Genomic DNA, 13,374 nt, shown 5'->3' on the forward strand with positions numbered 1-13,374 from the left:
AGACGAGCTAGCTGTAATCAGATCAGTGCAGAGAGACAAGCTAGCTGTAATCAGAGCAGTGCAGAGAGACAAGCTAGCTGTAATCAGATCAGTGCAGAGAGACAAGCTAGCTGTAATCAGGTCAGTGTAGAGAGACAAGCTAGCTGTAATCAGATCAGTGCAGAGCGACAAGCTAGCTGTAATCAGGTCAGTGTAGAGAGACAAGCTAGCTGTAATCAGATCAGTGCAGAGAGACAAGCTAGCTGTAATCAGGTCAGTGCAGAGAGACAAGCTAGCTGTAATCAGATCAGTGCAGAGAGACAAGCTAGCTGCAATCAGGTCAGTGCAGAAAGACAAGCTAGCTGCAATCAGGTCAGTGCAGAGAGACAAGCTAGCTGCAATCAGGTAGTGCAGAGAGACAAGCTAGCTGCTCTCAGGTCAGTGCAGAGAGACAAGCTAGCTGCTATCAGGTCAGTGCAGAGAGACAAGCTAGCTGCAATCAGGTCAGTGTGGACCGCCTTCCCCTGTTTTACAACCCTGGGCCCAATGTTACCGTTGATGAGCAGCTTATGCCATTTAGGGGCCGCTGACCCTTCAGACAGTACATACCGTCTAAATATGGAATCAAGATCTGGGCTGCCTGTGATGCTGCGTCATCATATGCGTGGAACTTGCAAGTGTAAACAGGGAAGCCAGATGGAGGATCCCCTGAGAAGAATCAAGGGATGCAGGTTGTCCTGGATGTGACACATCAACTCCATGGCCACAACATCACATGCGATAACTCTTTTACTTCGCACAAGCTGGGACAGGAGCTCCTCAAGAGGAAGCGGATGATGGAAAAGAAAGGCAAACATGTGGTACTAATGAGAACGCTGCATAGGGATGGGAGAATCTGTGGCCGGGAACATCAAAAAACAGAAATCATAATGAATTATAATGCCACAAAAGGAGGGGTGGACAATTTAGACAAGCTGGTGACTGGCTCCAGCTGCAGAAGAAGAACCCTACGCTGGCATCTTGTGATATTCTTCATCATCTTGGACATCTCGGCGTACACCGCGTTTGTCATCTGGACGGCGTTGAACCCAGATTGGAACAGAGGGAAGCTCCAGAGGAGACGCCTCTTTCCTTTAGGAGCTGAGCAAGACATTGATAAGACCTCAAATCCAGAGGAGGCAACATATCCCAAGGACCCCAGCTTCTGCAGCCATCGTGAGGAGGATTCAGGAGGAGGATGCTGGTGCCCCACCCACCCCGACCCACAGAACCAACAACTCCAATACCAGAAGTAAGTGTGAGTGATGTTGTTGCATGTGTGTGTGTGTCTGACTCTACTACCTCGGTCTGCTGTAACTATGAGTGAGTGAGATGTTAGTAAAGTTCCTGAACTAAGTGTTTTTTTTATCATTCTAGATTGCAGCCGGTTGCAACAAGAAGAAGCACTGCGATGCGTCTGGACCCAAAGGAGGACAGAAAGACACAGTACATGTGCAATAAATACATTAGCAACACACACATAGTAAGACTCTGTCCCTCATGTGGCGTGTAGACCGGCCTTAATTAGTGTTCAATGGGGCTCAATTATACATTTCCATAAAATACTGTATGTAAAATGTGTCCTTCCAATTTTGTTCAGTTCAAAGCAATAAACATCAATAGTGAAAACCTTGTTTTCGATTATATTTGTTCAAGATAAACATGATTTATTCCACCCGTGTCTTGATACAGTTTAAAAGGTATGGCTATGGACCAGTTGTATGTTTAAAAGGTATGGCTATGGACCAGTTGTATGTTTAAAAGGTATGGTTTAAATGGGCCAGTTGTATGTTTAAAAGGTATGGCTATGGACCAGTTGTATGTTAAAAGGTATGGCTATGGACCAGTTGTATGTTTAAAGGTATGGCTATGGACCAGTTGTATGTTTAAAAGGTATGGCTATGGACCAGTTGTATGTTTAAAGGTATGGCTATGGACCAGTTGTATGTTTAAAGGTATGGCTATGGACCAGTTGTATGTTTAAAGGTATGGCTATGGACCAGTTGTATGTTTAAAAGGTATGGCTATGGACCAGTTGTATGTTTAAAGGTATGGCTATGGACCAGTTGTATGTTTAAAAGGTATGGCTATGGACCAGTTGTATGTTTAAAAGGTATGGCTATGGACCAGTTGTATGTTTAAAGGTATGGCTATGGACCAGTTGTATGTTTAAAAGGTATGGCTATGGACCAGTTGTATGTTTAAAAGGTATGGCTATGGACCAGTTGTATGTTTAAAAGGTATGGTTTAAATGGGCCAGTTGTATGTTTAAAAGGTATGGTTTTAATGGCCAACAATTAAAACAAGGTCAACTTACAGCTTTCAGAATAACTTTTCTTCATTTTACTTACAGGTGTAGAAATCATGAATTGTCAAGTCAGAATTTATTGGCCTTTATTGATAAGCCATTATACATGACTATAAATGATTTGTAATGCTAGTTAGCAGAGTTCAGTGTTCACTAGCAACACATGGAGACGGAGGAACATTCCATTCAACACGACTCCATTTACAAAGGTAAGAGATTTGTCCCTTTTATTTTCCCTGGATGGACACATGTATGTTGTACACTCCCCATTTTGGATTGTGACTAATGCACAAAACACAGAACATCACAACAGAAGGAGCACCGGTGTGCATTAAAACCAGGACATTGCTAAGGAAAGGACATAGGCATTGGTAGACGATCTAACTCTCTCATTAAAATACACACAGAGACTTAAGAAGTTCGACATCCATCACAAGGTCCTTCCTTTCCACGGTTCATTTCTGGGAGAACCTTGTTAGAATTAACTCTCGGCTACGTCCCAAACATCTAGTATTCTCAGGGACTACAACAACATGACACGGCTGTAACCATGGTACTGTAGGTACAGGGACTACAACAACACGACACGGCTGTAACCACGGTACTGTAGGTACAGGGACTACAACAACATGACACGGCTGTAACCACGGTACTGTAGGTACAGGGACTACAACAACATGACACGGCTGTAACCATGGTACTGTAGGTACAGGGACTACAACAACATGACACGGCTGTAACCATGGTACTGTAGGTACAGGGACTACAACAACACGACACGGCTGTAACCACGGTAATGTAGGTACAGGGACTACAACAACATGACACGGCTGTAACCATGGTACTGTAGGTACAGGGACTACAACAACATGACACGGCTGTAACCACAAACGATGAGGTTAATTAAATAAATCAATGAAATGGGAGGTAATTTTTCTTTCAAGGAATGCACATGAAATACATATACTACATGACCAAAGGTATGTGGACACCTACTCGTCGAACATCTCATTCCAAAATCATGGGCATTAATATGGAGTTAGTCCCCCTCTTTGCTGCTATAACAGTCTCCACTCTTCTGGGAAGGCTTTCCACTAGATGTTGGAACATTGCTGCTATAACAGCCTCCACTCTTCTGGGAAGGCTTTCCACTAGATGTTGGAACATTGCTGCTATAACAGCCTCCACTCTTCCTGGAAGGCTTTCCACTAGATGTTGGAACATTGCTGCTATAACAGCCTCCACTCTTCCTGGAAGTCTTTCCACTAGATGATGGAACATTGCTGCGGGGACTTGCTTCCATTCAGCCACAGGAGCATTAGTGAGGTCGGGCACTGATGTTGGACGATTAGGCCTGGCTTGCAGTCGGCGTATATATAGTTTAGCCACAAGAAATACAGAACAAAACCTACAGTGTCTATACCAGGGCTCTCTGACCCTGTTCCTGGAGAACATCCCTCCTGTAGGTTTGAACTCCGACCCTGTTCCTGGAGAACATCCCTCCTGTAGGTTTGAACTCTGACCCTGTTCCTGGAGAACATCCCCCTGTAGGTTTTAAATCTGACCCTGTTCCTGGAGAGATACCCTCCTGTAGGTTCACTCCAACCCGGTTAAAACCTACAGGAAGGATGTTCTCCAGGAACAGCGTTGGAGAACCCTGGTCTATTAAACCCTACAGGAAGGATGTTCTCCAGGAACAGATTTGGAGAACCCTGGTCTATTAAACCCTACAGGAAGGATGTTCTCCAGGAACAGAGTTGGAGAGCCCTGGTCTATTAAACCCTACAGGAAGGATGTTCTCCAGGAACAGAGTTGGAGAACCCTGGTCTATTAAACCCTACAGGAAGGATGTTCTCCAGGAACAGAGTTGGAGAACCCTGGTCTATTAAACCCTACAGGAAGGATGTTCTCCAGGAACAGTGTTGGAGAGCCCTGGTCTATTAAACTTTACAGGAAGGATGTTCTCCAGGAACAGAGTTGGAGAACCCGGGTCTATTAAACCCTACAGGAAGGATGTTCTCCGGGAACAGAGTTGGAGAACCCTGGTCTATTAAACCCTACAGGAAGGATGTTCTCCAGGAACAGAGTTGGAGAACCCTGGTCTATTAAACCCTACAGGAAGGATGTTCTCCTGGAACAGCGTTGGAGAGCCTTGGTCTATGTATAAGCTTCTTTTAAACATAAATCTCTGCCTAGATGTCTATTTTGCTTGCTTAAATAAGTCCAGTTGCTTGCATGTGAATTTACACAAGAGGAGAAGCTAGAATCTCTAGCTAGATAACAACACCATTTTCCAATTAGAACATTACAATGGGAATACACAATGAAATCAAAAATCACATTTTCATGGTCTCACTTTTACGGTCTCCGGGAATTGAACAACAATATAGAACAAAGATACATTATTATAATTCAACCGTCGCAACGGTATTCAACCATGGCAACGGTATTCAACCGTCGCAGCGGTATTCAACCGTCAATACACTTCTGTTTCTCTTCCTTCACACACATATCATTTACAATCCCACTACACTATATCTGTATTGCATATTGCCCCAGCAACTGTTATCTTTGACATTTCAAAGCCTTAAACATCTGTACAGACACACATAAACATACATTAAACCATACTGAACATCTAATATAGTAATATACACACACACGCTACCGTTCAAAAGTTTGGGGTCACTTTTGAGTTCCTCTGTCCAGTGGTTGTGTTCAGTTGCCCATCTTAATCTTTTATTTTTATTGGCCAGTCTGAGATATGGCTTTTTCTTTGCAACTCTGCCTAGAAGGACAGCATCCCCGGAGTCACCTCTTCACTGTTGACGTTGAGACTGGTGTTTTGCGGGTACTATTTAATGAAGCTGCCAGTTGAAGACTTGTGAGGCGTCTGTTTCTCAAACTAGACACTCTAATGTACTTGTCCTCTTGCTCAGTTGTGCACCGGGGCTTCCCACTCTTTCTATTCTGGTTAGAGCCCGTTTTGCTCTGTTCTATGAAGGGAGTAGTACACAGCATTGTACGAGATCTTCAGTTTCTTGGCAATTTCTCGCATGGAATAGCCTTAATTTCTCAGAACAAGAATAGACTGACGAGTTTCAGAAGAAAGGTCTTTGATTCTGGCCATTTTGAGTCTGTAATCGAACCCACAAATGCTGATGCTCCGGATACTCAACTAGTCTAAAGGCCAGTTTAATTGCTTCTTTAAATCAGAACAACAGTTTTCAGCTGTGCTAACATAATTGCAAAAGCGTTTTATAAGGATAAATTAGCCTTTTAAAATGATAAACTTGGATTAGCTAACACAAAGTGCCATTGGAACACAGGAGTGATGGTTGTTGATAATGGGCCTCTGTACTGCCTATGTAGATATTTCATTAAAAAATCAACCGTTTCCAGCTACAATAGTCATTTACAACATTAGCAATGTCTACACTGTATTTCTGATCAATTTGATGTTATTTAAAAATGGACCCCCCAAAAAATAAGCTTTTCTTTCAAAAACAAGGACATTTCTAAGTGACCCCAAACCTTTGAACGGTAGTGTATATATATATATACAGTGCCTTGCGAAAGTATTCGGCCCCCTTGAACTTTGCGACCTTTTGCCACATTTCAGGCTTCAAACATAAAGATATAAAACTGTATTTTTTTGTGAAGAATCAACAACAAGTGGGACACTCTCCATCCAACCTCACTGAGCTCGAGCTGTTTTGCAAGGAGGAATGGGAAAAAATTTCAGTCTCTCAATGTGCAAAACTGATAGAGACATACCCCAAGCGACTTACAGCTGTAATCGCAGCAAAAGGTGGCGCTACAAAGTATTAACTTAAGGGGGCTGAATAATTTTGCACGCCCAATTTTTCAGTTTTTGATTTGTTAAAAAAGTTTGAAATATCCAATAAATGTCGTTCCACTTCATGATTGTGTCCCACTTGTTGTTGATTCTTCGCAAAAAAAATACAGTTTTATATCTTTATGTTTGAAGCCTGAAATGTGGCAAAAGGTCGCAAAGTTCAAGGGGGCCGAATACTTTCGCAAGGCACTGTATATAATTTTTATTTCCCCACTCTATATGACAATAAGACTGATCAGTCACGACAATATAAACAATATATTAATAAATATTTTTTTTTATCTGTACACATACCTACAAAAACTGCACCATATACAGCAGGGGTATCACACGGATCCGGTCCTCGAGCCCATTCAAATCCTTTTTCTTTTCAAGGTACTTTTTGGGGGTGAAGAAAAACAATCTCAAACTAAATTTAAACGGTAGAAGTGACAACGAGCCTATATCTATAGTCTCTTCACTCTGTCCGACGTGCTAACAGCAATCGAAACAAAAGAGATGGATGATTTATCATCCAAAAGAGACGGATGATTTATCATCCAAAAGAGATGGATGATTTATCATTCAAAAGAGATGGATGATTTATCATTCAAAAGAGATGGATGATTTATCATCCAAAAGAGATGGATGATTTATCATTCAAAAGAGACGGATGATTTATCATCCAAAAGAGATGGATGATTTATCATTCAAAAGAGACGGATGATTTATCATCCAAAAGAGACGGATGATTTATCATTCAAAAGAGACGGATGATTTATCATCCAAAAGAGACGGATGATTTATCATCCAAAAGAGACGGATGATTTATCATCCAAAAGAGACGGATGATTTTGCAAATATAACCAATTCTAAAGTGCAGCCCTCCGGACCTCGGTGAAGAACGAATGCGGCTCGTCGGACCAAAATTAGTTTGACAACCCTGATTGACGGTTAACGATAATTCATGATCAACAAAATATGAACATTTACAACAATGGAATTTATGTTCAATAGACATCTTAAAACACACAGGTGATATGTCGTTGTTACACTGAATTAAACTGTAGACAAAGTAAAATGCTATCTATAGTATAGATATAGACCTAGTCAAAACTATCCTTCTTATGACACGTCACTTGGAATTTAATCTCGTTTTTTTTTTTTTGGAAAAGGAGAGGATGTTTGATGTAATCAAAGATGATGGACCCACACATAGGAAGAGTATACTTCACTGATATCGACATGTTTCACACTGAGGGGAGTGGAGGGAATTAGATACCTAGTTTGGAGGGGGGGGGGGGCAACATATTGGGGTCTAGTTCAGGGGGGAGCAACATATTGGGGTCTAGTTCAGTGGGGGAGCAACATATTGGGGTCTAGTTCAGAACGGAGCAACATATTGGGGTCTAGTTCAGGGGGGAGCAACATATTGGGGTCTAGTTAGGGGGGAGCAACATATTGGGGTCTAGTTCAGGGGGGAGCAAAATATTGGGGTCTAGTTCAGAACGGAGCAACATATTGGGGTCTAGTTCAGCGGGGAGCAACATATTGGGGTCTAGTATAGGGGGGAGCAACATATTGGGGTCTAGTATAGGGGGGAGCAACATATTGGGGTCTAGTTCAGGGGGGAGCAATATATTGGGGTCTAGTTCAGAACGGAGCAACATATTGGGGTCTAATTCAGGGGGAGCAACATATTGGGGTCTAGTTCAGAACGGAGCAACATATTGGGGTTTAGTTCAGGGGGGAGCAACATATTTGGGTCTAGTTCAGGGGGAGCAACATATTGGGGTCTAGTTCAGTGGGGAGCAACATATTGGGTCTAGTTTAGGGGGGAGCAACATATTGGGTCTAGTTTAGGGGGGAGCAACATATTGGGGTCTAATTCAGGGGGGAGCAACATATTGGGGTCTAGTTCCGGGGGAGCAACATATTGGGGTCTAGTTCAGGGGGGAGCAACATATTGGGGTCTAGTATAGGGGGGAGCAACATATTGGGGTCTAGTATAGGGGAGAGCAACATATTGGGGTCTAGTTCAGGGGGAGCAACATATTGGGATCTAGTTCAGGGGGGAGCACCATATTGGGGTCTAGTTCAGGGGGAAGCAACATATTGGGGTCTAGTTCAGGGGGGAGCAACATATTGGGGTCTAGTTCAGGGGAGAGCAACATATTGGGGTCTAGTTCAGGGGGAGCAACATATTGGGGTCTAGTTCAGAACGGAGCAACATATTGGGGTTTAGTTCAGGGGGGAGCAACATATTGGGGTCTAATTCAGGGGGAGCAACATATTGGGGTCTAGTTCAGAACGGAGCAACATATTTATCGGGGTCTAGTTCAGGGGGAGCAACATATTGGGGTCTAGTTCAGAACGGAGCAACATATTGGGGTCTAGTTCAGAATGGAGCAACATATTGGGGTCTAGTTCAGCGGGGAGCAACATATTGGGTCTAGTTTAGGGGGGAGCAACATATTGGGTCTAGTTTAGGGGGGAGCAACATATTGGGTCTAGTTTAGGGGGGAGCAACATATTGGGGTCTAATTCAGGGGGAGCAACATATTGGGGTCTAGTTCCGGGGGAGCAACATATTGGGTCTAGTATAGGGGGGAGCAACATATTGGGGTCTAGTATAGGGGGGAGCAACATATTGGGGTCTAGTTAGGGGGGGAGCAACATATTGGGGTCTAGTTCTGGGGGAGCAACATATTGGGGTCTAGTTCAGCGGGGAGCAACATATTGGGACTAGTTTAGGGGGGAGCAACATATTGGGGTCTAGTTTAGGGGGGAGCAACATATTCTGACAGTTTCACCTCAATGAGCAGGACTTCCTGGTGTGTTTAGCGTTGTGTGTATATAGCGGTCAGTGTTTTCTGTGGCTAACACAGCCCTCCCTCGTAATCGTCGTCGTCCTCGGCGGAAGCAGCAGGTGCTCCGGCGCCCCCCTGTGGCGGCTTTGCAGTCTTCTTCTTCGCTCCTCCTCCAGGAACCTTCAGGGAGATGGCCAGCTTGGCATACTGAGAGTAGACGGGGGGATAGATTACATCAACAGGGTTGTTCCTACCTCAAGTATTGCTTCTTCAAGTGTATGAAACTTGTGGAATTGGATCTTAAAAAGCATGGTTTCAAATACTGATCGACAGTGGTAGCAGATTGGCAGACTGGCAGTGTAAAAGATAACTCCTGTATAGAGGGTTACCTTCTGCAGGTTAAGTGTCAACATCGCTAAACAGCGTGAGGGTTCGGTCAGGGACCCATCGCTAGACAGGGTGAGGGTTCGGTCAGGGACCCATCGCTAGACAGGGTGAGGGTTCGGTCAGGGACCCATCGCTAGACAGAGTGAGGATTCGGTCAGGGACCCATCGCTAGACAGAGTGAGGGTTCGGTCAGGGACCCATCGCTAGACAGAGTGAGGGTTCGGTCAGGGACCCATCGCTAGACAGAGTGAGGGTTCGGTCAGGGACCCATCGCTAGACAGAGTGAGGGTTCGGTCAGGGACCCATCGCTAGACAGAGTGAGGGTTCGGTCAGGGACCCATCGCTAGACAGAGTGAGGGTTCGGTCAGGGACCCATCGCTAAACAGCGTGAGGGTTCGGTCAGGGACCCATCGCTAGACAGAGTGAGGGTTCGGTCAGGGACCCATCGCTAGACAGAGTGAGGGTTCGGTCAGGGACCCATCGCTAGACAGAGTGAGGGTTTGGTCAGGGACCCATTGCTAGACAGAGTGAGGGTTCTGTCAGGGACCCATCGCTAGACAGAGTGAGGGTTCGGTCAGGGACCCATCGCTAGATAGTGTGAGGGTTTGGTCAGGGACCCATTGCTAGACAGTGTGATGGTTTGGGATAGGTGGATGGCAGGGGTCTCCATCTCTGGTCCTGGAGGACTACTGGTAAGTAACCCACTGATACTGCAGGGCTGAAACCAAAGCCTGCACACCCAGCAGCACTCCAGGACTCCAGGACTCCAGGAGTATGGCTCAGCTGGTATAGCATGGCATCCATAACGTAACAGACCCTGTGATGGGTACATAACAGACCAGACAATGTGATGGGTACATAACAGACCAGACCCTGTGACAGGTACATAACAGACCAGACCCCGTGATGGGTACATAACAGACCAGACCCTGTGACAGGTACATAACAGACCAGACCCCGTGATGTGTACATAACAGAACAGACCCTGTGATGGGTACATAACAGATCAGACCATGTGATGGGTACATAACATACCCCCTGAGGGGTACATAACAGACCCTGTGAGGGGTACATAACAGATCAGACCTTGTGATGGGTACATAACATACCCCCTGAGGGGTACATAACAGACCCTGTGAGGGGTACATAACAGACCAGACCCTGTGATGGGTACATAACGTAACAGACCCTGTGATGGGTACATAACGGAACAGACCCTGTGATGGGTACATAACGGAACAGACCCTGTGATGGGTACATAACAGACCAGACCCTGTGATGGGTACATAACAGACCCTGTGAGGGTACATAACAGACCCTGTGGGGTACATAACATACCCCGTGAGGGTACATAACATACCCCGTGAGGGGTACATAACAGACCCCCTTGGGGTTACATAACAGACCCCGTGAGGGGTACATAACAGAACAGACCCTGTGAGGGTACATAACAGATCCCGTGGGGGTACATAACAGACCCCGTGAGGGGTACATAACAGACCCCGTCCTCACGTTGTATGAAGTGTTACTCACGTCATTGTCCATGTACTTCAACATACCCCGTGAGGGGTACATAACAGACCCCGTGGGGGGTACATAACAGACCCCGTGAGGATACATAACAGACCCCGTGAGGGTACATAACAGACCCTGTGAGGGGTACATAACAGACCCCGTGAGGGTACATAACATACCCCGTGAGGGTACATAACAGACCCTGTGAGGGTACATAACAGACCCTGTGAGGGTACAGACCCCGTGAGTGTACAGACCCTGTGAGTGTACAGACCCCGTGAGGGTACAGTTGTATGAAGTGTTACTCACATCTTTGTCCATGTACTTCAGCAGACCCCGTGAGGGGTAAATAACAGACCCCGTGAGGGTACATAACAGACCCCGTGAGGGGTACATAACAGACCCTGTGAGGGTACATAACAGACCCCGTGAGGGTACAGACCCCGTGAGGGTACAGTTGTATGAAGTGTTACTCACATCATTGTCCATGTACTTCAGCAGAGCGGAGTTACACACGCGGTGCACCTGGTCCTCGTCCTGCTCGTCATATCCCTGCAGCAACGTCTCCATGGCCACGCAGTCTTCACTCCCACTGTACCCTGGGAGGCTGCAGGAAAACAGCAAATTATATCATCAGACTACTGTCACAATTCATAGTCTGTAGCCCAAATTACAGTTATCGCTGAATAGTCGTTCGCTTCCACTGTATTTCTTACACCAGTTGGTTCCTTTTAAATCCAACAGTGGGAAAGCACCAATTCAGATGGACATTAGCCACGCAGTCAGATAGACATTAGCCACGCAGTCAGATAGACATTAGCCACGCAGTCAGATTGACATTAGCCACGCAGTCAGATTGACATTAGCCACGCAGTCAGATTGACATTAGCCACGCAGTCAGATAGACATTAGCCACGCAGTCAGATAAGACATTAGCCACGCAGTCAGATAAGACATTAGCCACGCAGTCAGATAAGACATTAGCCACGCAGTCAGATAAGACATTAGCCACGCAGTCAGATTGACATTAGCCACGCAGTCAGATAGACATTAGCCACGCAGTCAGATAGACATTAGCCACGCAGTCAGATAGACATTAGCCACGCAGTCAGATTGACATTAGCCACGCAGTCAGATAAGACATTAGCCACGCAGTCAGATAGACATTAGCCACGCAGTCAGATAGACATTAGCCACGCAGTCAGATAGACATTAGCCACGCAGTCAGATAGACATTAGCCACGCAGTCAGATAGACATTAGCCACGCAGTCAGATAGACATTAGCCACGCAGTCAGATTGACATTAGCCACGCAGTCAGATAGACATTAGCCACGCAGTCAGATAGACATTAGCCACGCAGTCAGATAGACATTAGCCACGCAGTCAGATTGACATTAGCCACGCAGTCAGATAGACATTAGCCACGCAGTCAGATAGACATTAGCCACGCAGTCAGATAGACATTAGCCACGCAGTCAGATAGACATTAGCCACGCAGTCAGATAGACATTAGCCACGCAGTCAGATAGACATTAGCCCCGCAGTCAGATAGACATTAGCCACGCAGTCAGATAGACATTAGCCACGCAGTCAGATAGACATTAGCCACGCAGTCAGATAGACATTAGCCACGCAGTCAGATAGACATTAGCCATGCAGTCAGATAGACATTAGCCACGCAGTCAGATAGACATTAGCCACGCAGTCAGATAGACATTAGCCACGCAGTCAGATAGACATTAGCCACGCAGTCAGATAGACATTAGCCACGCAGTCAGATAGACATTAGCCACGCAGTCAGATAGACATTAGCCACGCAGTCAGATAGACATTAGCCACGCAGTCAGATAGACATTAGCCACGCAGTCAGATAAGACATTAGCCACGCAGTCAGATAGACATTAGCCACTCAGTCAGATAGACATTAGCCACGCAGTCAGATAGACATTAGCCACGCAGTCAGATAGACATTAGCCACGCAGTCAGATAGACATTAGCCACGCAGTCAGATAGACATTAGCCACGCAGTCAGATAGACATTAGCCACTCAGTCAGATAGACATTAGCCACGCAGTCAGATAGACATTAGCCACGCAGTCAGATAGACATTAGCCACGCAGTCAGATAGACATTAGCCACGCAGTCAGATAGACATTAGCCACGCAGTCAGATAGACATTAGCCACTCAGTCAGATAGACATTAGCCACGCAGTCAGATAGACATTAGCCACGCAGTCAGATAGACATTAGCCACGCAGTCAGATAGACATTAGCCACGCAGTCAGATAAACATTAGCCACGCAGTCAGATAGACATTAGCCACGCAGTCAGATAAACATTAGCCACGCAGTCAGATAGACATTAGCCACTCAGTCAGATAGACATTAGCCACGCAGTCAGATAGACATTAGCCACGCAGTCAGATAGACATTAGCCACGCAGTCAGATAGACATTAGCCACGCAGTCAGATAGACATTAGCCACGCAGTCAGATAA

At 45.5% G+C, this 13,374-nt stretch overlaps 1 protein-coding gene across 1 annotated transcript; it reads right to left on the bottom strand.

Moving 5' to 3' along the window:
- Positions 1-6,570: 6,570 nt before the first annotated feature.
- Positions 6,571-11,483, bottom strand: LOC139397090 (gamma-soluble NSF attachment protein-like). The gene is made up of 2 exons (XM_071143955.1): positions 11,354-11,483; positions 6,571-9,181 (listed from the first exon to the last, which is right to left on the bottom strand). The coding sequence occupies exons 1-2, from the start codon at positions 11,444-11,446 to the stop codon at positions 9,044-9,046; spliced, it is 231 nt and encodes a 76-aa protein (XP_071000056.1). The 5' UTR covers positions 11,447-11,483; the 3' UTR covers positions 6,571-9,043.
- Positions 11,484-13,374: the final 1,891 nt, after the last annotated feature.

This window comes from Oncorhynchus clarkii, unplaced genomic scaffold (assembly GCF_045791955.1).
Source record: "Oncorhynchus clarkii lewisi isolate Uvic-CL-2024 unplaced genomic scaffold, UVic_Ocla_1.0 unplaced_contig_5548_pilon_pilon, whole genome shotgun sequence".
NCBI lineage: Eukaryota > Metazoa > Chordata > Actinopteri > Salmoniformes > Salmonidae > Oncorhynchus > Oncorhynchus clarkii.